Below are 22,555 nucleotides of genomic sequence, written 5' to 3' on the forward strand. Positions count from 1 at the left end.
TATTATGGGGTTGCACTCTGTGTAGTTTTAAGCATATAAAGACAAGAATTTAGCAGATAAAAAGGGCCAGTCCACTCATTTTATACATCAAAATCGCGCGTGTGTGTGTCCATCCAATTGATATTAGAGAGTAAATATTAGAAACACATTGTGAAAATGAAGTTATAGTGGAGAGGTGCATAACAAACCCCAATATGCTCATAATATAACATGTTAAGAAGAAATGGCACAATATGTGCTAAGATTGGTCTAAAGCTTTGAAATCTGGTGTGTATATATATATATATACCTTTTGACAAATATCTAACAGTATAACTTTGCCAGTTTTGGCTCACAAGGAATGTCATACTTTAGTGATAGTCAAGAGCCAGCATCTTTGAAAGATAAAACCATTTTAGAAATGTATTTAAGCTGCATATGTGGCCAAAGCTTTGATATTCCACTTTGTATGAGCTTAATACTTGACTGTGCTCCTTGTTATTTCTGAGTAAGACATTTTTCTTATGGTATATTTAGTCTGGGCACATGGGGATACAGTATGCCAACCAAAAACAAAATCAAGAAATTCTTCAGATGTGTGCTTTATGCAGCAAAAATCCTGGAAGTTCAACAATATAGTAACATAAAACCATACCAATGTTACAATTATAAGGAATCAATTAAAGAAGAATGAATAATATATTGAAATATGTTAAACATGACATGGCTGTCTATTGTTGAGTACTATATTCCTCATCAATACTTTCCAAAACAGCTATTTTAGTTGGAGAAAAAATGTAATAATGACTTTAAGGAGGGCCTATTTGTGTATCTATTTAATTCCTATACTCTCCCTGAGTTGAAACTGTGACACTTGCATAGCATCATCCTTTTATGAACCGTATAATAGGAGAGTGTTTTGTGGGGAGGGCAGAACGGTAGTCAGCGTCCCGGGGCTCAGGTTTCACGCGAAGGGCCTCCTCTTCTTGAATGGGGCCGAGTTAGGTGGAGGAGGTGTGGGAGGAGGACAGCAGGAGCCTGCGGGAACCACAGATCCTTCTCTTCCTTTGTCCTGCATGGGGTCAACACGGGCTGAATGGCTTCCTGCTGAAAGACTGGCTCGGACGCGGAAGCGCGCAGACGCCGATGAGAACGCGCACTAATTAGGAAAACCTGGTCGAGCAATTAAGGAGAGAAGCCGCGCGGAACGGAGCGCAAAAGGTGGGTGTTTGGTAGCGGGATAAGTTTGTTAAAACTGCTTGTTACAAGTTTTTGAACCTGCTTTTAGTTTTGCCATCACGCTGCTGTGTTTTCAAGTCTGAATTTGCAAAGTGAGTTCCACGTAACGACTTTTGGAGTGTGCGCTTGCCGGAGAGCGGTGAGTCGACGCTATTTTCGCCCGTTTGAAGCTAAAAGGAGAATATTAACGTGTAAAAGAGTTTGAAAACCACTGTTTGTTTCGCTTTAACATTGTATAACTTCTTACAGGTTGATAAACTTCCAACAAACGACATGTAATATCATAGAATAAGACCTTCTTCATCGTGATGGCTAAAAACACTCACACCATCGACTAAGAGCATTGTTTTTTTTGTTCCCCGACTAATTGTGGTTAACGTTCCAAACTTCTGTGTCTCTGACTCTGTGAAATGATGGCTTCATCTTCAGATTTTTGTTTGCCCACTAAAGCTTGGCAGCACTTTTTCCTCCAGGAATGCCACAATTTCCAAAACAAGTCAGTCTGACTCAGCAAACCGTGTTCATGGCTCCCAAGTTATGCAGCGGTGCTTTAAACTTCCTTTTAAAACTTTTTTGTACTGCCCATTTGGAAAACCAGCATTCTCCCCCTCTGGATGTCTTAACGTCACAAAGTGGTATTTGTTGACGCCACAGAAGAGGAGCATTTGTTGGAGCTGTGTTCTCCATGTGCTGTTCAGACTGCATGGAGATTTCATGTGCCCTCTGTCTGCTCCCTGAACCCTAAAAATCCAGCTCTCTGCTTTTGGTTAGGCAGGAATGCTCGCTTTGCTTTGTCCAGATCCTTTGCCCAAAAACTTCTCCAACCCCCTCCATCTCCTCCTCCCTCCATCTCCTCCTGACTCCTGAAGCAGAAAAGCTATTAAATCAGTTGAGCTTGGTTTAGCCCACGTGAGCAAATGAGCTACTGTTTAGAAGCTGTCTTTGGTTAGCTTTTTGGAAGGGTGGCACTGCAGAAATGTTTGCATTTAGGAAACCAGTTTGTCCTTCTTTGGAGACTTCTGTCTTTCTTTGAGTGTGTTTATTTGAAGAGAAGCAGTGTTGGTATTTAACAGTGTGTTCACAAGGAGGGCTGTCTGAGTTTCATCTGATTTGTTCTGGCTTCTGTGGAAGAAGTCTACACCTCTGGAAACCTTTCACAGGCCAAACTCATAGTCACCTGTTGTAGCCTAAAGAGTTTAAAACACGGTGAAAAATGAAGTCTGGAAGTACAGGAAGTTTCTTAGGGTGAATAGACTGAATGTACATTTGTTCTGAGCAGACACACGGTAAGAAATGTAACGCCCAAACTGTGAAAATCTGTGACATGTCATTTGAGAAAATGGTGTTGTGATAAATATCAATCCCTTTGACTGCAGTTGCTCATCATTCTGATGTAATATTGGACCAAATGCTGCTTGTATAACCTGTATCTTGGCAGTGGCAAGTTATATCACATGTTGATTGTCCAGGTGACTGAAGTGCAGTGATAAGTGTTTTTAAAGGTTGATAAAATGGCACCAACAGAAGTAGAGGTCAAATTTGAAATGTCAGCCTTTCGCGTCTTGTTTTGGCAGCTCAGCATGCGTTTTGGTTGTACTGATATTAGACGACAATTAGTGGTTAGGCTGCTCAGGATTCATGACGGTAATGCCTCTAATTTTTCAGAAGATGCTTTTGGTCAGCACATATTTGTTTGGGGAATCAGGTCGTGTCCTCACAGCACAGTTTGAAGGGGAGACGGCTGAATATCTGATTGAAAAAACAGGAAATCAAAAAAGTTGAACGGATGCTTTTTAAAGGGCCAATCTGCATCACTCACTGTCAGGGCTTTTAAATGTTATCACTGTATGAGACAATGCATGTTCTTTTGTGTTTTTTAAAGTGCTTTTTCCATTATGTCACATGTAGGCTACTGAAACACCTATGGCCATGTACTTGTTCCCATCCCACACTTTATTTCAGGGTCATAAAGCTGTCTGTGTCCTCAAACTATTATCTATTCCCACCACCAAGAAACACGGAGGCACAGACATGTTTTTTGTGTGGAGATAAGGATATGTGAATCTGGTTTTCTCAAAGCTTAACTGGAGCTTAACCATGAAGAAAACCTCTGACTTACTTTTAGATCTGAGAAGTGTCGAGGCCTGTAATTTTCAATGTCTGTTCCTGGCCAACTTTGGTGAGGCTTTTTTTTTTCCTTCATATGAGGGTTACGATTTTGTCAGAATTTGTTTCCGCTCAGGCAGGTTGCTAAATCCCTTCTCCAAATTGCCACATTCAGATGCTAAGAAAGCGAGGGGATGAGTAACCCTGCGAGGGTGAACTCATCTTAGGAGGCATGCCTATGTAAGCTTGTAAAGGCTATTTCAATGAGTCATGAAAGCTGGTTATTGTCTTTGCAACAACCACTTTGCTGAAGGTTCTTGAGTTAATTTAGCTGTTATTCCACTGTTGCTGTTAAAAATTCAAGCTTTTTCTGTAAATGAAAAGCATTCCCTTGTAATGGCTACTGAAAATGACCAGTATTGTTATTTTCTCCGTGTCACAGCTATGTAAAACTGAGGGTTTTTAAAGGGCTGGCAGTGTGCCAGAAAATACATTCCTCGCCCCATGCTCTGCTTTAGTATCGTAAGCTCTCCTCACGGCTAGCTACATCTTGCCAGTCGACACTTTGATGTTTGATTAAGCAGCTCGCGCTCAGCATGCCAAGGATCTGTAAGAATGTAGCTTCACTGAACCATTACCAGGGCTCTGACCAGCAGCACTGATCCCATGTCTGCTGTTTAGTTTCCGCATGGATACCTGCCCGTCTGCGATCTCTGTCTGATTAAACAAAAGCACGTGGCTCTGTTCATCCCTCAGCCCAGCGGTTGAGGTCTACCTAAAACACTCGCAGGGCATCATTTAGCCTTGTGTTCTTCAATGATTTTGTCCATGTGTCAACATGGTGGTGCGAACCCCTTCTGTTACTTCAGTGGGGGCTATTTGAGTCATGCCTTGAGACTTAAGTGTCAGATTTCATTTCATCAATCATTTGGACTAAAAACTGTAAAAATAGTTTAAAATGTCTCAATTTTCTCGTCAATGTTTTCAAAGGTCTTGTTTTTTTTGACCATCCATCAAACCAAAAGAAAAATTTAACATCTAAAGAAATCCAGAAAATATGTATATATTATAGAAGAGATTGGTAAATATTAGGCTGACATCATTTCTATTTGACTAAATGTTAAATATTTGAATATCACACTTTGGATGTTGACTGACTAAATGTTGGTTATAGTTGTTTCCTAGTTAAATGTAAAGTAAACGTTGTGTTTGTGAGCAGAGGTTTGCAATTCAACCACAGGCCAAAACATCTATAATTGCTCATTTGAATAACGGTTTTATTTCCTCAATTTCTTTTTTCCACAGAGCTCATTTAGCTCCCCGGTCACCTTGGCACCATGAGTTGGAGTTTCCTCACTCGTCTGCTGGATGAGATCTCCAACCACTCCACCTTCGTGGGGAAGATCTGGCTGACGGTGCTCATCGTCTTCCGCATCGTGCTGACAGCCGTCGGAGGCGAGACCATCTACTACGATGAGCAGAGTAAATTTGTGTGCAACACGCAGCAGCCCGGGTGTGAGAACGTGTGCTACGACGCGTTCGCGCCGCTCTCACACGTGCGATTCTGGATCTTCCAGGTGAGCTGCACATCACATTTCAATAGAAGTTCTGTTTAAACCCGTAAATGTGTCAGATGTGTGAACCGTGCACATGCTGGGTCCAGGTCATCTTGATCACCACGCCCACCATCATGTACCTGGGCTTCGCCATGCACAAGATCGCCCGCATGGACGACAGCGAGTACCGGCCCGTGCGCACCCAGAAGAAGAGGATGCCCATCGTCAGCCGCGGGGCCGTCCGGGACTACGAGGAGGCGGAGGACAACGGGGAGGAAGACCCCATGATCGCTGAGGAGATTGAACAAGACAAGCCTGAGAAAGTGGAGAAAAGTAAGGTGGCAGTTTAAGGAGCACTTTGTTCTGTTATACTTACTCTGAGTCAGATCCTAACCAGTCTCTATTTTCCAGCCTCGGAGAAAAAGCACGACGGCCGCCGGCGGATCCTGCGTGACGGCCTGATGAAAGTCTACGTGTGCCAGCTGATGTGGCGCACTTCTTTCGAGGTCGCCTTCCTCTTCGGCCAGTACATCCTCTACGGCTTCGAGGTGATCCCTTCCTACGTGTGCACCCGCTCGCCGTGCCCGCACACCGTGGACTGCTTTGTGTCCCGCCCCACAGAGAAGACCATCTTCCTGCTGGTGATGTACGTCGTGTCCTTCCTCTGCCTGCTCCTCACCATCTTTGAAATCATCCACTTGGGGATCGGCGGCATCCGAGACACCTTCAGGAAGCGGGCCGCGCTCAGCTCGCGTACCCCCCTGCCGTCCTCCTCGCGATCCGTGGCGACGGCTCCACCGGGATACCACGCCACCATGAAGAAGGAGAAGAGGAAAGGAGAGCTGAAAGGAGAGCTGAGAGACTCCCCGGTGGTGGACTCCGGGCGGGAGAGCTTCGGGGACGAGGTGCAGTCGTCCAGAGAGCTGGAAAGGCTGCGACGGCACCTGAAGCTGGCCCAGCAGCACCTGGACCTGGCCTACCAGGTGGACGAGGGGACCCCCTCCCGCAGCAGCAGCCCCGAGGTCCACACGGCCACACAGACCGCCGCCGAGCAGAACCGCCTCAACTTCGCCCAGGAGAAGCAGGGGCAGGCTAGCGAGAAAGGTCCCGTGGAAACTCCTTACTTAAGATTCACTACTTTTTTATGATTTAAAAGATCTGAAAAATATTTCTTTGCGTAATTTTTAGAACCCAGAATCTGTATACTTTTTTTCAGTGAACATTCATGCTAAATATTCCCAATGTTTGTTTGCTCTTCTCCTAGGAATACATGCCTGAGCGTGCTTCCTGCCTCAAACCTCTGTTCTTACATTCCTACTGGCCTTAAACACATGGGGGATGCACATATGGGAGTGCAGTCAGACCACTGAGGGAGACCAAATCGTGTGTTTGTGTGTGTGAAATGATGCCTTTCAGTATTAGGGGTCAGACAGAAAGAAAAGAAAATGCTGACCAAGCTGTGTTGTGACAAATGGTTAATCCCCACGACTCTAAACTTCAAAGCCCGCCACATCTCCAGTTTCTACTCGCTGACCTACGTCCAAATCTTCACTGTGCCTTGGGCCTGCGCTTTGTCTGCACCCCGGTCTCTCGCCCACTCTGTTTTTGTGGCCTTTGCAATAATCTTCATCCAGTTCAGAACTCGTAAGGATTATCAGACGCTTTAAACTCCTCTGGGCGAGTGTACTTTATGTTGTTGTCGTCCACACACAAGAGAGGCTCTCTTTCTGTAAAATGTCAGATGTTAACGTCTCGCTTTGTCGAGACTTGTTGGCCTCAGAGATTTTTTTCCAACCACTTTCTGGAGCGTGTGCAGCAGCGTTTCCGTGCGGCTTAACCTGCCAAGTCATGTTTAATTCAAACAGATTTGATGTTAGGGATTATCAGTGTTTATTATACGCAAGTCACACCATTTCAGAAATATTTGATTAATATTGAAGCCTGTATATTTACTCCAATTGGCCAAAATGTTTACCTGGGAAATGCTTGAATTCTTTATCGACAGGAAATGTTCCATGGAATTTCCTAGAATATTTTTTTTTTGTACAACCAATTCATTTAAAACACCATTTATTTTAGCAGAAGTTATTGTTAGTACTATTTCCTGACCAAAGCTGTAGATTATGTACCTTGTTCTTGTTTAGAAGTGTTGGCATCATGAATGCCACTTAGTTCTTGGGTATTTAGTAACTCTGCTTCTTCCCTAAATGATGTAATGATGTAATTAGAAAAACAAATTGTCCTTAAATGCAGAAATGTGAAGAATATTACGTGAGTTTTCTTTTGCTAACCAGCTGGAAACATCTGTCTTCTGGGCTACCATCAACAATAATTGTCTGTCCTTGTCTTTTGAAATGTACATTCTTCTTTGGTGAGACATATTTTCCGTCCTTGACATGCACCACCACCCCTCTGTTTGTGCTGAAACATGGATGCTTTTATGCATCATGGAAAAAAACACAACCCAGAGCTGCGTAAACTCATCGTGAGACTTTTGATCAATACTGTTCAGTTTGGACTTTCTCGTAGCCCGTCAGCTGGTTTTATGATCTTTGGCTGGAATAATGGATCTTGCCAAAGAGATGTTTAATGCTGTATTTTTGTAATCATCTCACTTCCGATTTTGCTACTTTTTGGCAAGGTACGACATTCCATTTTTGAACCTTTCTCCAATGGTTTATACTTTATTTTTTTTCTATTGCAAATGTTGTAGTTTTTGTAACTGTAGAGATTATTTTGTCTTCAGAGTTAATAAAATAAATATATTTGAACATTATGCGTTGGGCTTTTGCACTCTTTCTGTGGTAAAGTTGTGTAAATCCATCAGGAGCTTAAACATTTTAACTTGTGATGTAAGCAGAACACAACATGGTTAAATCAATGATTTATTAATAATAATATACAACAGAAGTCAGACTGGATATGAAGTAAAATGGTTTAAAAATAGGCCGATGCTGCCCTCTAAAGGTCGTATCAGAACACAATAAAAAAGCAATATAATGTTGGCCTTAAGGTATTTTACAGATTGTGGCTAAATACAAATAATGCAAGAGAAAAATGCTAGTAACACTCGTTTGTAAAATACGCCATTTAAAAGGAAAACTCTAATTGGTCCGATAACCCAAAATAACGATTATCTTTCAAAGACTGTAGAAAACAGGAAATATCCTTTTGTGTTATTTGGGTAAACTGGCCTTTTTAAGATGTCACATACAAGTACACTCTTCAGGCATGATGTTGGGCAGGGTCTCATAATTGAACGTGTACCCTCCGTCAGATGTTGTGGTGATCCTCAGGGACCTCATGGTCCCCGGCACCGGGGCGCAACACTGTTTGATCCCCAGCATGGTGGCGGTCCGACCCTCGGCTGAGCAGTTCCCCTGGCAGTAATAGAAAGTGAGCGCCTTGGGGTGCACGATCCAGCTGTCCCAGCCCAGCTCCTCGAAGCTGATCTGGACCTCCGCTCTGGTGCAGTCGCCGAGTCGCTCCTCAGAGGGTCTCTTGAGCAGCTCCACAGCAGCAGGAGACCAGGGGATGGTGACACTGCGGGGGGAGCGGGCAGGACCTCGAGGCTGAGCGTGGAGGTGGAGGAAGGGGGTGTGGTCTGGTTCACTGCTGCTGCACTGACAGGCTGGACAGCGGACCTGCAGCAGGAAGGGGCCCTCAGCCACAGAGACCAGATTGTCTTGCTCCAGGTCAAAGGTCATCCACCCGTCTGAGCTCGTCTTTGAAGGAGCCTCCGCCGCCTGATGGAGCTGCTGAGCTGAAGTCACCATGAACAGCTGGGCGGAGGAGTTGGCTGCTCCTTCGCCTGCGTAGAACCAGAAGTGGGCAGACGTGACTGAAGTCTCTTGGCTGTTCATGGAGGGCTGGAAGTAATATGTGAAGTGGCTGCTGGCGGTTTCTGCAGAGTCAGATCTGGCACAGGATGAGTCTGCAAAGGAGATAAGACAGCAGTCAGGGACGTTTTATAGCTTTTTATTGGGGCAATTTCGCCTTTTGTTGTCTAAACACCCTTCACAAACAGGAGGTCATAACCTAAGACCTTTTTTTACTGACCTCCACTGCTACGAAATGACACTCAAAATAGACACTAAACATCTCCAAAGAGACATATACATATAGAAAGAGATGCAAAACAGCTATGAAAAGACACACGCTCAAAAACTGTGAGGAGATACTCCCAAGAAAAGACACGAAGGAACTATAACGAGACACAAAACAATTCCAGATAGGCACAAAACCAAATCGATTTGCTGCACTTTTAGTCCATTCTTATTCTCAAGCATCCTATAAGACATGAAGACTGAATATCTCAAATGTATTATCGTGTGAACTGGCCAGTTTTGTTGTGAAAAGAATATAATAAACAGTGCTAAATTGAAATGTAATGTAATGTCCATTGTGTTCGTTATAGAACTCGAGTCTGTATAATTTGAGTCTATACAAATCTGAATCTCTTCAATTCCTATTATTTGACACAATTCCATGATCTGAAATGAGGGAATTTTGGCGCGCGCAATACATAAATAAGGTGTTAAAAGTTTTAGGAGCGTTATTCTTGTTAAAAAAACTGCATATTTCTCACCAGAATTTGGGAAGAGAATAATTTCCGATGTTTCCTGCGTCGGACTGCTTTGTTGCTTGACCCACGTTGTCCTGCTCGCCCTGGCGGCCCTTTGAGGTGCGGGGTCCCTATCTGGAGCCTGCACTGGGGTTAAAGGAGGCTCCTCCAGCCTGAGGCCCTCCAGGACCCGCACTCTGACCCAGGACAACACCTCTTCCCGGGACAAATCCTCTCCGCTGCATGCATGTCCCAGAATGTGGACCCACAGAGGGCCGAGGATGAAAAGAGCACAGGACACCATGACTGCACTGTATGAGAAAGGTGCAAAAAAGTCTGATTTATGGTCCAGTTAGCTCCAGAAAACCGATTATCCTCTGTAACTTTCCTGATTCTCACACATTTGTTTCTCTCTGCAGATATCTGTGTCTGAGGGAAGTCTGTAAGCAAAGCATTCTGTTGCCAACACACAAATGGCAGATTGCAAAGAGTGGCCTTGGCGGGTGGGATGCTGCATTATCTGTTTCACACAGTATCAGAGGACATTCCCTTCTGCTTGTTTTTGTTTTCTTTCTTTGTGTCCTGCAGCGTTATTAAATGCCAAATTGTTCATTATTAATGTAATGCACATGAGGGATCGTTTTAACATTACACTGTGCAGTTAGTGTCAAGTCACCAGAGCTGGATTTAGGAATGAGTAAATATGCCTCACTGTATTTAGTATGCATGTTCTTCCATAATCCTAATTATAAAACATCATTGATTGACCTCCTGGTAAGTATTAGCTGTAGAGCAAACTTTTTAGGATGCAGAAGTGTCAGCTTTGCAAATTCTGACTTATCATAGCGCTCATATCTAACACACACCTGGTTATGGTCACAAGTATACTGTTAGGGAAACCTCTTTATCTGCCCGGCCTTGGATCCATGAATCGGTCTCAGAGAAAATGTTTAAACTGTTTTTGTTCAACATTTTTTACTCAGGACAAAGACCAGGTGTTACTACAAGCCTTATATTGAACTAACAAATTGTCTTTAGAGTTGGGTATGCTTGCTATTCTAACGTTTTAATAGCATTTTGTGGTATTGTTAGAAAGAAAATGACTGATCAGGACTGAGCATCCTCATCCTCCTCATTGTTGTCCATTATCATCAGTTTTTTCCTGTGGTATTTGTGTTTAATTCCTGCCTGTAAACAAAAGCAATACCTGTGCCTTCAGTTGGATGACCTGCCTGCCTGGGAAGAAGAGCAGGAAACAACAAACTGGTGAGAAACACACTTTGTTTACTTCCTGTTAAATACCATTAATGCTTTAAATAAGAAAACATTTTATACGTTTTGTAATACTTGTCTCTATGGATCAGTGTAAGCTACTAAAAGTGAATGTCGATGTGTTTACATTTTGTATTATTTGTATAGCTGTGATGCTTCTGGTCATAATTGTCAGTGTGTAATGTTTAATCTTACCATTACCTGTCTTCACCACAAGAGGGCGACAAAGTACTACATCAGTGTGTGTTTTTTGACAGTTAATGTTTTTTGGCCAAAACAGCACAGATCATGGCAGTGAGTGGGTTCCTTCAGATAATGTGGGATGTCTGTAATTTGATATGCTTTCTGCTGTTCCACTCGAGGGTAAATTACAAATAAAAGCACTGTTTATTTGTTCAAATAACTGCATACTTTACAAGGACTAAAGGGGCGATTTTAGTTTCTTCTGTTTTTGTTGTTTAATTTGATATAAACTGCAATCTTCTTTGGCTGGAGGACTTGTTGCCACAGCAACAGCTCCTCAAAGTCAAAGCAGCGAAAAGCAGGATAAATTCAGTGTGATTTGAAGCGTGCCCGGGTCCTTCAAGTTTACTCATCCATTAACTCAGCTGAACGTGTGGTGGCACTTTCTCTCAGAGTCTCAGTGGATCAAGGTGCTCGGCTTGAACTGAGAAATGTCCACAGGTATATAAAGTTTAAAAAATGAAAGCTGTTACCTTTATATATTTAAAAAACAACGTTTACATAGTTGTAATGTTAATTTACTTTACATCCAAGGTGGGCTTGATGATGTTAAAGTAGATCCTAATTCATTTTGAGAGTGTGTAAGATAGTGATTATTTAATTTTGGAGATGGTTTGTAATCTTGTTTCTATGATTTGCTTATTACAATTAAATGTATTGCCACTGTCCATATACTGGCTTATAAGATATGTTTATGAAAAGCTGTGAAAGAAGACATTAAACATAATTTCAGCCATTATTTACTTGGGTGTGACCGTTGTTTATTTTTCACGCACGCCTGTATTGATTTGCATTTTATCACATGCAACTTTTTCCCATGTTTTTATTATGTCAATATGATCCCTCAAGGATCTGCTTTGTATTTGCATACTGTATGTTTATGTAACACTGCCTGTCAGATGGATTAGCTCAGTGTGATAAAGAAGCCCTCAGAAAGCATGAGGTTGTGACTTCAACTCCCACAGTGTGGTAGAGAGCCTATCATGTCGTTTTAAACTGCCCGATCAACTTGTTTTATGGATTTAAACTTTCTAACTAATAGAGAGCAGAAGGTGTCTGTCAATGGACGCCTCTCTGACTCTGTCATCACTTCCACAGGCTCGCCTCAAGGATGCGTTCTTTTGCCCCTACTTGTTATAATGTACACTGATAAATGCAGGAGCATGCAAGACAACAGCTACCTGGTTAAATTATCTGACGATCCCGCCCTCTTGTCCCTCCTTAGCGGCTCAGAATCAGAGTGTGCTCTTACTGATTTTATTTCCTGGTGTGATGACAGTTTTCTGGATTTAAATGTCTCTAAAACCCAGGAATTGATCATTGATTTTAGACGTCACAAGGATGTTCCTAAGGAGTGCATCATACACAATGACAAGGTAGAAATTGTCACATCATACAAATACTTGGCCACCATTTTCGATGACCACCTCAAATTTGATGTGAATACTGAGTGTATTGTGAAGCGGGGCCAACAGAGAATGCACCTTCTTCGCAAACTGAACTCTTTCTCCATCAGGCCTTTCATTCTTTGTCGTTTTTACCAAGCATTCATTGAGAGCCCTATTTGTTTATCTGCTGGTTCCATAGCCTTACACTGAAAGACAGGAACAGCCTTGTTAAAACCTGCTCCAAGATCATCGGCGTGAAACAGAGAGACTTAAATTCCTTCTGTAACCAACAGATTCTGCGGAAAGCAGAGAGCATTCTGAACTCTCCAGGTCATGTACTTTCACATGAATTTCGTCTGTTGCTATCAGGGCGTAGATATGCTCTACCTGATCAAAGGACTAATCGCTTTTCTAAATCATTCATCCCTTCTGCTCTCAAACTTTTAAATTCGTGAAAGGCTTTTAACTTGATTATTTATGTATTATTGTGATGCTATGAACTATTTATAGTGTAAATTGGAATGATCCACATCTGTGCTCCCGGGTGTATCTGTGTGTTTTCTTCTTGTATGTTCCTGCCTGTGTTCATGACATAAGCTGCTGCTCATAACCAATTGCCCCTTGCGGGATTAATAAAGTTGTTGATTGAATATGTTTATCAATTTGTCGTTAGATCCAACACCAAGAGAGAAGAAATCAAAAGCTCTAACACAAATATGGAAAGCACATCTGATCATACTGATAGATGTTGGGTTAGAAGATCTGAGGTTGTGTGTTTGATTCATATTTGGTGCAGTGACTTTATAAATCCAATTTCCCACAGAAGAAGAACAAATGTGTCCCTGTGACTGTGAAGTGTGTTCAGTCATATAGCTCAGAGTGGAAGATGGGTGGTCTGTCGAGCTGAGGTTGAGTGTTTGGTTCCTGCTTGGGTCGACCACAAAGAAAATTACTTTGAAAGGTTATTATATTGTTTCTATGAGATTTCATAGCTCATGGACTTATGAGGAAGCTCAGTAGAGCTGATGTTGTGTGTTCGATACTTAGGTTTTGAAAGTCCAACATGCAGAGGTTGTGACACAAACTCTACCAGAGACCTGTCTCAGATCTCATAGAGTGATGTTCTGAAGAACTGTAGTCTTCGGTTCGATCCTCATGAAGTGCAGTGATTTTCACAAAAAACAACACCCACCCAGTACAAATGTTTTTTGAAGTCCAAGACCCAAAGTGTAGAATTAGATTACCAAGCGACACAGAGTCAAACCAGGACAAATGGCTCACAGGTATAACACACCGCCTTGAACACAGGAGGTTGAGGGTTCAATGCTTATCATTGGCAGGGACTTTTAAGGTCAAGCACCCGATATAATGACAGTACAAGTTATTGTAGTTTTACATTAACATCTGGTGGTGGTGCAATTCCGTTACATACTATACTATGACTTTCTTCACATTGACTTTGTTTCACAACCCCTACCAAGAGACAGTCTCGACCAGAAAACTGACAGAGAGCTCAGGTCCTTTAGCTCAGAGTGATATGAGAAGGATCAGAAGACCAGAGGTTGTGAGTTTGATTCTTAGAGGGAGCAGTGATATTAAACATCCAGATTAAAGAAGAGCAGAGTTTTACATTTACTTGTGTCCATGGTAACTGTTCTAGGCACAGCTTTATGACAAACTACGCAATTACTTTTTTTACATTTCCTTTTTGAAACAAAGTCTTGGACAGTTGGACAACGACTGTCTCCGATCTGATAGCTCAGAGTGATACTACGCTGCTCAGGTGAACTGAGGTTTAAGGTTCGATCCCCATGAGGTGCAGGGATTTTCTGGAGTCCAAGACCCAAGTGGAATTATTACCAAACGCAACACATATGGGCCAGGGAAAATGGCTGCCTGGGATAAAGCACTGCCTTGAAGACTGGAGGTTGTTGATTCAAACCTCTTTATTTCCACTGGTTTTTCAGGTAAAACATTCAAAATGAGGTAAAGAAGAGTTTTTCATTTATAAATGTTGGTGGCACAATTGTATGACATACTTACACGGATAGTTTTATTGGATGCACTGCACAATAACTTGTTCTATTTCCTTTTTTACATTTTCATTGTTACATAATCTACCAAACAACCTGAGACTTCCACAAATGAAATAGCTCAGTGGGATACAACGCTGCTCAGGTGAGCAGGAGTCTTGGGTTCGATCCTCATGAGTTTCATGTATTTTCTAAGTCTAACAACCCAAAATAGAGAATTAATTTAACAAATGATATGTGTCACTGGTCAATTGGCTCAGAGGGATAGAAGACGGGTTAGAAAGTCTGAGGTTGTGTGTTCGAGTCCTCGTGAGCTATAGTGATTTTTAAAGTGCTTTACTCAAAATGAAGAAGATAAATGCGCCCGGAGCACAGGTCTTCATGTACATGTGTTGGTGGCCGGATTGGGTCTGTTCTCGGCATTAAGGCGCCCGTGTCGAGTTCAGGTCTGCTGCTTAGCATGTACGGGGTTCGAGACTCGGAGTAGCTGAGTTAGGCATACTAAGTGAGGCAGGTAGTTCATACTAAGTGAGGCAGGTAGTGCACCGTAGATGAGGCAGGAAGTGTAGGGTAGGAGTGTCGCGTAGCATAGGAGAGGCAGGTGGCGTAGGAAAGCAGAACGAGTAGATCAGGGTAAAAGGGTTTCGAACCCTGGCATCTAGGATTCTTCCTGGCTCACTGTGCACATACCCTACCAGGTGAGCCACTAGGTCATACAAAGAAGGAAGGTTTAAGTTATATTTATCATGACGAGTAATAATCACCTTTAAAAGAATGACATTTATTTGATACGTCATTATTAATGACTTTTAGAAACTATTTATGATTTTCTAAAGGCATTTCACATTTTAACAACATTATTAGCTAATTATTGTGGATTTAATTAACTTTTCTATGACTTTTTGCAGTTTAATGATTTTCTGCTCTGACTTTTTAAACAACTTTTTATGAAAAATGTAATTGTTTTTTGTAACTTCTCTTTGGCAAACATTGTAATGAAATTCTTGTGACTTTTAATCATTCTTATGAATTTGTTGCTATACTATATACTATGACTTTCCTATGACTTTTATTAAGGCAAACTATACTATGACTTTTTCTGACACTAAATTACGCATGGCGTAGTAAACTATTATGGCATTTCTAAAGTTTTTACTTTCCTAAGACTTTCTGAACACATTTAAAGGTTTGCGCTTACTAAGGCTTTTAAATGCCATACTTTACCACGAGTGGAGGAAGAAGAGCAGAAGTGAAGAAACCCGGCCGTCCTCAGATTTGTTCCAGAAACTCTGCACTCATCTTGGGGACAAATGAAGAGAGGGAAGACAGCGTTAGGATTATTCTGGTTTAAGACATTTTAAAAACTAGTTTTTCTCTCTACTTTTTCAGGTATTTATTGTGCATTTTTTAAATATTCTTCACCTCGGGAAACAAATATTTCGTCAAAAAAGGAAGGCATACAGAAGGGTTGATGTTATCTCAGGGACTGATGGCTGCTGTATTTCTGTATGTGGTAATTGTTTCCCTTTTCATTATTTATAGAATATTTAGAGTGGTTAAATGTATTCTTTCTGCATTAAGTACTTAAGTACCTTTTACTGATTAAACATATATTTTCTCAAGAAACATCAACATGATTTTTTATGACAAATACAATAATACATTTGTCACGGTTTCCTAAACTATGAAATTAAATCAAGCCATTCTACATCAGCTCACCTTCTACTCATACTTAAAATAAAGCCTCCTCCCCCACTGGTTTCAGTGAGTTGAAGATGATAAAACAGCTTTACATTTGTCAAAATACCTGTCAGAAAATAGTAGTTCTGAATCTCGTGTATTTCAACAAGTAGCTTCATAGATGTTACTAAAAGTGTTAAAAGTAAATCCGTTTCTGAACACATTCAGGAGACTGATGCACCACAGGAGATTTAAATTATCTTAGTATTCAGGACAACAAACATGTTGGCACAGAAAGCTTTTAAAATTAAAAAGATAAAAGGTAAACATTAAACTATATAAATACAATATACATGTAGTGTCTTACATAAAACAATAATGTTTACGCTACGCCATTGTGAGGTTGTAAACACGGAAGTGGAACGTGACTAAAACACTTACAGACCTTTCTGATAAAAGTTAGCGTTACTGTGAGTAAACCTGACCCACGCGTAAAACAACAACACTGTCTACTAACAGTATTTACTTACCAATGTTGACGGGATATCAGAATGCGCAGGTTGTTTGTAGAGAAAACGTCAACAAGTTATTCCACACCGGTGCCGTGCTGCTTCTCTGCACGATGAGACTTCCAGGGTGTTTCCTGCAGAGTGACTCTTTCCTGCAGAGAGGCTCAGCTGCTGAACGCATCACATGTAAACAACGTAGTAAACTATAATCTAGTAGTTCTGCAGCAAAACTGTGGATTAAAAGGGATACAAATCAATGTATGGAAGATTCATGCAACGCTGACGCATGCGTAAAGTGGATAGATCGACACATTACGCGCACCTTTACCTCGATTAAAAAACAGGTAGGCAGTGAAAAGTAAGTTCATTTACTCAAGTATTGTACTTAAGTACTTAGGTACAATAGTGGTTCCATGTAATGCTACTTTATACATCTACACCACTGCATTTCAGAGGCATATTGTTCTTTTTACTCCACTACATTTATTTTAACACTCATAGTTACTTTGAAACACATGATATGCTCACATGCAGTACAGTATTACTAATCTACACAGTATTTCTAGTAACTACATGTGGTCCACATTGACAAACTACAACACTAAAGTGCTCTTACATGTATAAAAACAGGATAATATAACAACCATGATATATAATACTGTGAAAAGATCCATTCTGCATACTTTTAATACTTGAAGTACATATAACTAGCTATAACTGTTGCACTTTAAGACCATAGTATTTGTACTTTTACTTATCTAAAATATCTAAGTATTTCTCCCAGCACTGCAGATAGATCGTACAGTATCTAATGTGTAGCCCGGGTTTAAATAGCATCTGCCATATTTTATATATTCAAGCAGAGTATCTGTAATCATGCTTAAAGCCAAACTGTCTTCATGGTATAATTGTTGTGAACACTCCCTCCTTTTACATGTGAGCATTTGTATCTGCAGCACACTCTTCTCAAACTAGTATTTTTTATTTTCATTAGCTAAGCAACATTTAGATTATTAAACTTCAGGTATTTTGAAGAAGCCTGATACAGCAATGCGTTAACAGGAAAGGTTTTAATTGGAATGAGGATATGTTAACGATATTTTATTTACTCAAACCTAAATATATTGCCTTATTTTTCCTGCAGTGGTTCATTTATTAGATTACTCGATTGCTGAAGAGCTACAATTGCACAGGAGCATATTTCGAGTAAACATGCGTGACTGAACCTTGGATAACACAAAGGACGAAAGAGACATGTTATGTAATGTTATGATATCTTCTTGCAGGCATACAACTCTTTTTGAAGGACGAATCACAATCGCTTTATCAGGTATTGACAGATAATGGGATATATAGTGATTGTATGCTGATGCTATTGACACTTTATTTGTTGCTTTCAAGAGGATAGATTTGTCAAAAGCCTGAGTATAAAAAAGGGGAAGGATTTAACAAATGATTTGATAAGAACACTACAAATTGGCTTCCGGTGAATAAATGTATGACTCATGTTATCCTATTGTGTCTACTACAACTGTTCCAACCACTTATACTGCCTTGTAGTGTTATATCACTGCCCTACAGTTGTATGAATCACTGTTCTGTCTTTATTCTTAGACTTTCTTTTTATAGCAACTCCAACTGTCACTCGCATGCTGTCTCTGCCTGTCTCTCTCAAACACACACACACACACACACACACACACACACACGCTCTCACATATATTGGTAGATAACATTATCTAAAAGGGTTGGAGTGTGGGAGCTTGCGTGCGTGCCTGTGTGTGTGTGTGTGTGTGTGTAGGTCATACTTGGCAGCCCAAGAAATGTGACCTATCTGTGGTGCAGCTGTCGTTCCCAACCTGAGGGAGTTGGGGGTGAAGCAGTGAGATGGGAGAGAGGGAGACAGATAACATGAACTGATTGAAGAACTAAGAGGCCTAAAAAGGTTTAAAAAATGTCAAAATTCAAAGGTAGGTAAAACACACTAAAGCAGAGGGCCTGAGTGCTTTGACATTTGGGGAAAAGGTCTCTCTCTCTCTCTCTGTGTCCCACCTCTCTTCACCGGGGTTGAAGCTGTTGAAAGGTACCAAGGCAGTGGCTGCTAATGCTACATGATCTAGGGCGGACTTACACCTCCAGCCAGTGCTCGCTAAAGGACACGTAGCGACACAGGCTTTAGCAAATGGTTTGAGATGAAATACTTCACTCCACGGATCTTGTTACTTTACCTTGGACTTTGCGGGCATGTCCAGATGGATTCCTTTCGGCTTTAATGGGTGAGGTAAGATGCATTTATTTTCTAATATCGGGCTGGGTTTATTTTAAGAAATGCTTTGGATCAGCTTAGTGCAAACCCATGAAATAACATTTGGAGCAAATCCAAAAACGAAAATGTATTATTTGATAATGGCATTTCTATGAACTCAAATGACACATTTCCAAAAATATAGTACACTTTCAAAGTTTTCATGACATTGCAAGAGAGAGATAAAGAGAGACATCTTGACTTTTGTCCCTCAGTAAACTCCAAAAAACGATCCTACTTTTCCCATAATGCAACTGGATAGCACCTCTACTTAGGCCACCCCACCTATTTTATTTTCACACTTTCATTTTCCCAGTTTGTCAGGCTTTGGAAAACACATCTTGACCTAAAACCAAAGCTGTAATACCCAGTCACAATATAATACACAATGTCACTGTTTTCTCAGGTAGCAATTCAGTAAGCTTTTTGCACTCCAATGCTGTCATTCTTTTATTATGAAGTTATTATTCTGTCACTGTAAAATATTTGTCACAATAATGTCAAAATGTGTGTTTTTAATCCATTTGAAAAATCCACCAATGATGTCATTTTGTATCTGATAAGCACATAAACAAACAAGAAGTGTATGTAGTCAAACTGTTTCATATACTTAAACATATTTGTAATCTAATTCTGATGTGCTCTGGTCATTACAGTACTCAGTGTAACAGCTCAGCTCAAACATCTGCAGCAATGAAGACTTTCAGAAGAGGCAGAGAATAACTTCAGCACATCGAAATCAGTTACCAGAAAAGGTTAAAGAAGTCTAAAAGAAATCAAGATGGCTGATGGTCCAGGCTCCAGTCCCGGCCTCCCATCTAAGAGGCCCAAAATCACCAAAGACAAGATTGTTCCGGATACTGGTTCATCAGAACCCACAGCACCATTTTTCACACGCAAACTCCGTAAAGCAGCAGTAGGAACAAGCTGTGATATCCGACTGCGGGTGTCCGTGGGAGGATTTCCAAAAGCTACTCTCACCTGGTACCACAACAATGAGCCGCTCCCTCCATCAGAGGCCCAGGATGCAGGCGGGCTGTGGATACGGGACTGCCGCATGAGCGACGCTGGCCTGTACACCTGCATGGCAACCAACGAGCTGGGAGGGGCAAGCTGCAGCGCTGTACTGGCCATCATGGACCTCGGTGAAGGTAATCACAACCCTAACGGAATGACTCTTTCTTCAACAGGAAGCTTCAATCACATTTTCTTTTAAACAAGTTAATGTGGACCCCCGAACAGGTCCTCAAATAGACTCAATGGCATTCTTGACACCTTGTCTATTATTTGATTCTTTGAAACATTATCCCTGTCAGTGAAAGCTCACAAACAATTATGGATACAAGAGTTTGTTTTGATCATCAGGCAGTAAACTTGTCTTCCATTTCTGCAGACCTGCACTGTGAGATACTTGAATTAGCTTGTGTAAGTAAGTAGAGACTTGGCGGAGGAGAGAAGTGACACCTGCCTTTGCTGTAGCTGCACGGCTGAACCTTTTGGGTGTTGATTGTTGGTGTTTACTGAGCCGAGGAGGTCGTGATGTTGTCACCTGGTGCATCTATTAGGATACATTGTGTCTAATTTAAGCCAGGAAACGTGGGGAAATTCCCCAAAGCCTGGGCAAAGTCATGTTTAAGACATTCAAACTGTGACAAATCCTCAGACTGTATGACTGATTTTTAGGTAAACGCTCATCAGTTGTATCATCAATCTGAGCATTTGAAACGGCTGTTTGTATTAGCAAAGTTCATGCTTTTTGATGTTACAGTATGACCACAGTTTAAACTTGCAAAAGTCATTTGTGTTGGTCGTTCTATTAGCATACATTCAGACATTGCTGACTCTCTTGTCTGTCCCCTCCCCCTTATCTTTATCGTGTCTCAAACTCTTAGTATATTGCTCCCCTTTTCAGTGCACAAACAATTTGGAGCATGATATTCAGTAAACTAACAGCTTAGTTTGAAGATGCAATGCTCTCCATGCTGCAGAGCACTTGGAAGGGAATCACTAAGATGTCTTGCATGGTGGGTTTGAATGGATTGTCTAGTATTTCCCAGGGTATCTTATCACCTCTGCCTTGCAGAGATAAGAATAGCATTTGTCAGTGAAGCTTTAGTCTTTTTTTTAGCTCAACTCTTCTCTGTGCCACAGTGAATAACTCCAAGATAAGTAGATTCCGGAGCCCTGTCATATTAAGCCCTGTATGTCCTTGTTTGCTGTAAAGGCAAGGCAAGGCAAGGCAAGTTTATTTATATAGCACTTTTCAACACAAGGCAATTCAAAGTGCTTTACAAAAAATGAAAGAGATTAAGAAAATGGCAGTCATTAAAAAGAAAAGCTAATAAAATAAACATTAAAAGAAAAAATACATGGATACAAGTTACAGTGCTGTCAATTAAACATTAAAAGAAAAAAGTACATGGATAAAAGTTACAGTGCAGTCTAAGATATGAATAGTTCAATTAAAAGCAGCGACAAAAAGAAAAGTCTTCAGCCTGGATTTAAAAGTAGTCAGAGTTGCAGCGGACCTGCAGGTTTCTGGGAGTTTGTTCCAGATATTTGGAGCATAATAACTGAACGCTGCTTTACCATGTTTAGTTCTGACTCTGGGGACAGAAAGCTGACCAGTCCCTGAAGACCTGAGAGATCTGGATGGTTCATAATTTAGCAGGAGGTCAGAAATGTATTTTGGGCCTAAACCATTCAGTGCTTTATAAACCAGCAGCAGTATTTTGAAATCTATTCTGTGACACACAGGAAGCCAGTGTAAAGACTTCAGAACAGGAGTGATGTGATCCACTTTCTTAGTGTTAGTGAGGACTCGAGCAGCAGCGTTCTGAATTAGCTGCAGCTTCCTAATAGATTTTTTAGTGAGACCTGTGAAGACACCATTGCAGTAGTCCAGTCTACTGAAGATAAAAGCATGGACAAGTTTTTCCAAATCCTGCTGTGACATTAGTCTTTTAATCCTAGATATATTCTTTAGGTGATAGTAGGCTGATTTAGTAACAGTTTTAATGTGACTGTTGAAACTCAGGTCAGAGTCCATGACTACACCTAGATTTCTGGCTTTATCTGTTGTTTTGAACATTGCACACTGAAGCTCAGCGCTAACTTTTATACGTTCTGCCTTGGCTCCAAAAACCATTACCTCAGTTTTATCTTTGTTTAATTGGAGAAAGTTCTGACACATCCAGTCATTGATTTGTTCAATGCACTTACTCAGTGTTTGAATTGGAGCATAGTCTCCTGGTGAAATTGTTACGTAAATTTGTGTGTCATCTGCATAGCTATGGTAACTTATTTTGTTGTTCTTCATTATCTGAGCCAGTGGTAGCATGTAGATGTTAAAGAGAAGAGGCCCCAAGATGGAGCCTTGAGGAACCCCACATGTCATATTTGTCAACTCAGATGTGTATTTACCTATAGAAACAAAGTTGTTTCTGTCCTTTAAGTAGGATTCAAACCAATTCAGAACTGTTTCCGAAAGTCCCACCCAGTTCTCCAGTCGGTCTAGTAATATGCTGTGGTCAACAGTGTCAAACGCAGCACTGAGATCTAATAATACTAACACTGAAGTTCTGCCACTGTCTGTGTTTAAGTGGATGTCATTAAAGACCTTTACAAGAGCAGTCTCAGTGCTGTGGTTTGGACGAAAGCCTGACTGGAACACATCAAAAC

The 22,555-nt window shown here is 41.1% G+C and overlaps 3 protein-coding genes across 7 annotated transcripts in view; 2 read left to right on the plus strand and 1 right to left on the minus strand.

Annotated features, from left to right (window-relative positions):
* The first annotated feature begins 956 nt into the window (after positions 1–956).
* On the plus strand, positions 957–7,656 carry LOC117539356 (gap junction gamma-1 protein-like). Of its 3 annotated transcripts, none has more exons than XM_034205510.1 (5): positions 957–1,200; positions 4,630–4,901; positions 4,988–5,213; positions 5,292–5,984; positions 6,145–7,655. In XM_034205510.1, exons 2-5 carry the CDS (start codon positions 4,662–4,664, stop codon positions 6,156–6,158), a joined length of 1,173 nt encoding a protein of 390 aa, XP_034061401.1. In that variant the 5' UTR covers positions 957–1,200; positions 4,630–4,661; the 3' UTR covers positions 6,159–7,655. The 3 variants fall into 3 exon arrangements, with proteins under 3 accessions (XP_034061401.1, XP_034061402.1, XP_034061403.1); XM_034205511.1 differs by having other exon boundaries at positions 959–1,357; positions 6,145–7,656; XM_034205512.1 differs by lacking the exon at positions 957–1,200 and adding an exon at positions 2,487–2,504 and having other exon boundaries at positions 6,145–7,656.
* Positions 7,657–7,752: 96 nt separating this feature from the next.
* Positions 7,753–16,757, minus strand: inha (inhibin subunit alpha). Of its 3 annotated transcripts, none has more exons than XM_034205475.1 (4): positions 16,591–16,757; positions 15,605–15,679; positions 9,469–9,755; positions 7,753–8,814 (listed from the first exon to the last, which is right to left on the minus strand). In XM_034205475.1, the coding sequence occupies exons 3-4, from the start codon at positions 9,746–9,748 to the stop codon at positions 8,087–8,089; spliced, it is 1,008 nt and encodes a 335-aa protein (XP_034061366.1). In that variant the 5' UTR covers positions 9,749–9,755; positions 15,605–15,679; positions 16,591–16,757; the 3' UTR covers positions 7,753–8,086. The 3 variants fall into 3 exon arrangements, with proteins under 3 accessions (XP_034061366.1, XP_034061364.1, XP_034061363.1); XM_034205473.1 differs by having other exon boundaries at positions 9,469–10,676; XM_034205472.1 differs by having other exon boundaries at positions 9,469–15,086.
* Positions 16,758–18,409: 1,652 nt separating this feature from the next.
* The window catches only part of spega (striated muscle enriched protein kinase a), a 63,389-nt gene continuing 59,243 nt past the window's right edge, over positions 18,410–22,555 (plus strand). The window contains exons 1-2 of the mRNA XM_034205476.1: positions 18,410–18,845; positions 19,531–20,025. Of these exons, the coding sequence (XP_034061367.1) occupies positions 19,656–20,025 (370 nt within the window). The 5' untranslated portion in view covers positions 18,410–18,845; positions 19,531–19,655. The remainder of the gene's footprint in view (positions 18,846–19,530; positions 20,026–22,555) is intronic.

This window comes from Gymnodraco acuticeps, unplaced genomic scaffold, assembly GCF_902827175.1.
Source record: "Gymnodraco acuticeps unplaced genomic scaffold, fGymAcu1.1, whole genome shotgun sequence".
In the NCBI taxonomy this organism is placed as follows: Eukaryota; Metazoa; Chordata; class Actinopteri; order Perciformes; family Bathydraconidae; genus Gymnodraco; species Gymnodraco acuticeps.

What these genes read in the sequence shown, in the direction of transcription:
- LOC117539356 (XM_034205510.1), top strand. Translation starts at nt 4,662, where the DNA reads ATGAGTTGGAGTTTCCTCACTCGTCTGCTGGATGAGATCTCCAACCAC. An exon ending in TGCGATTCTGGATCTTCCAG is followed by an intron (nt 4,902 to 4,987) that starts GTGAGCTGCACA and finishes TGCTGGGTCCAG; the next exon opens with GTCATCTTGATCACCACGCC. An exon ending in GCCTGAGAAAGTGGAGAAAA is followed by an intron (nt 5,214 to 5,291) that starts GTAAGGTGGCAG and finishes TCTATTTTCCAG; the next exon opens with CCTCGGAGAAAAAGCACGAC.
- inha (XM_034205475.1), bottom strand. Translation starts at nt 9,748, where the DNA reads ATGGTGTCCTGTGCTCTTTTCATCCTCGGCCCTCTGTGGGTCCACATT. An exon ending in TATTCTCTTCCCAAATTCTG is followed by an intron (nt 8,815 to 9,468) that starts GTGAGAAATATG and finishes TCTCCTTTGCAG; the next exon opens with ACTCATCCTGTGCCAGATCT.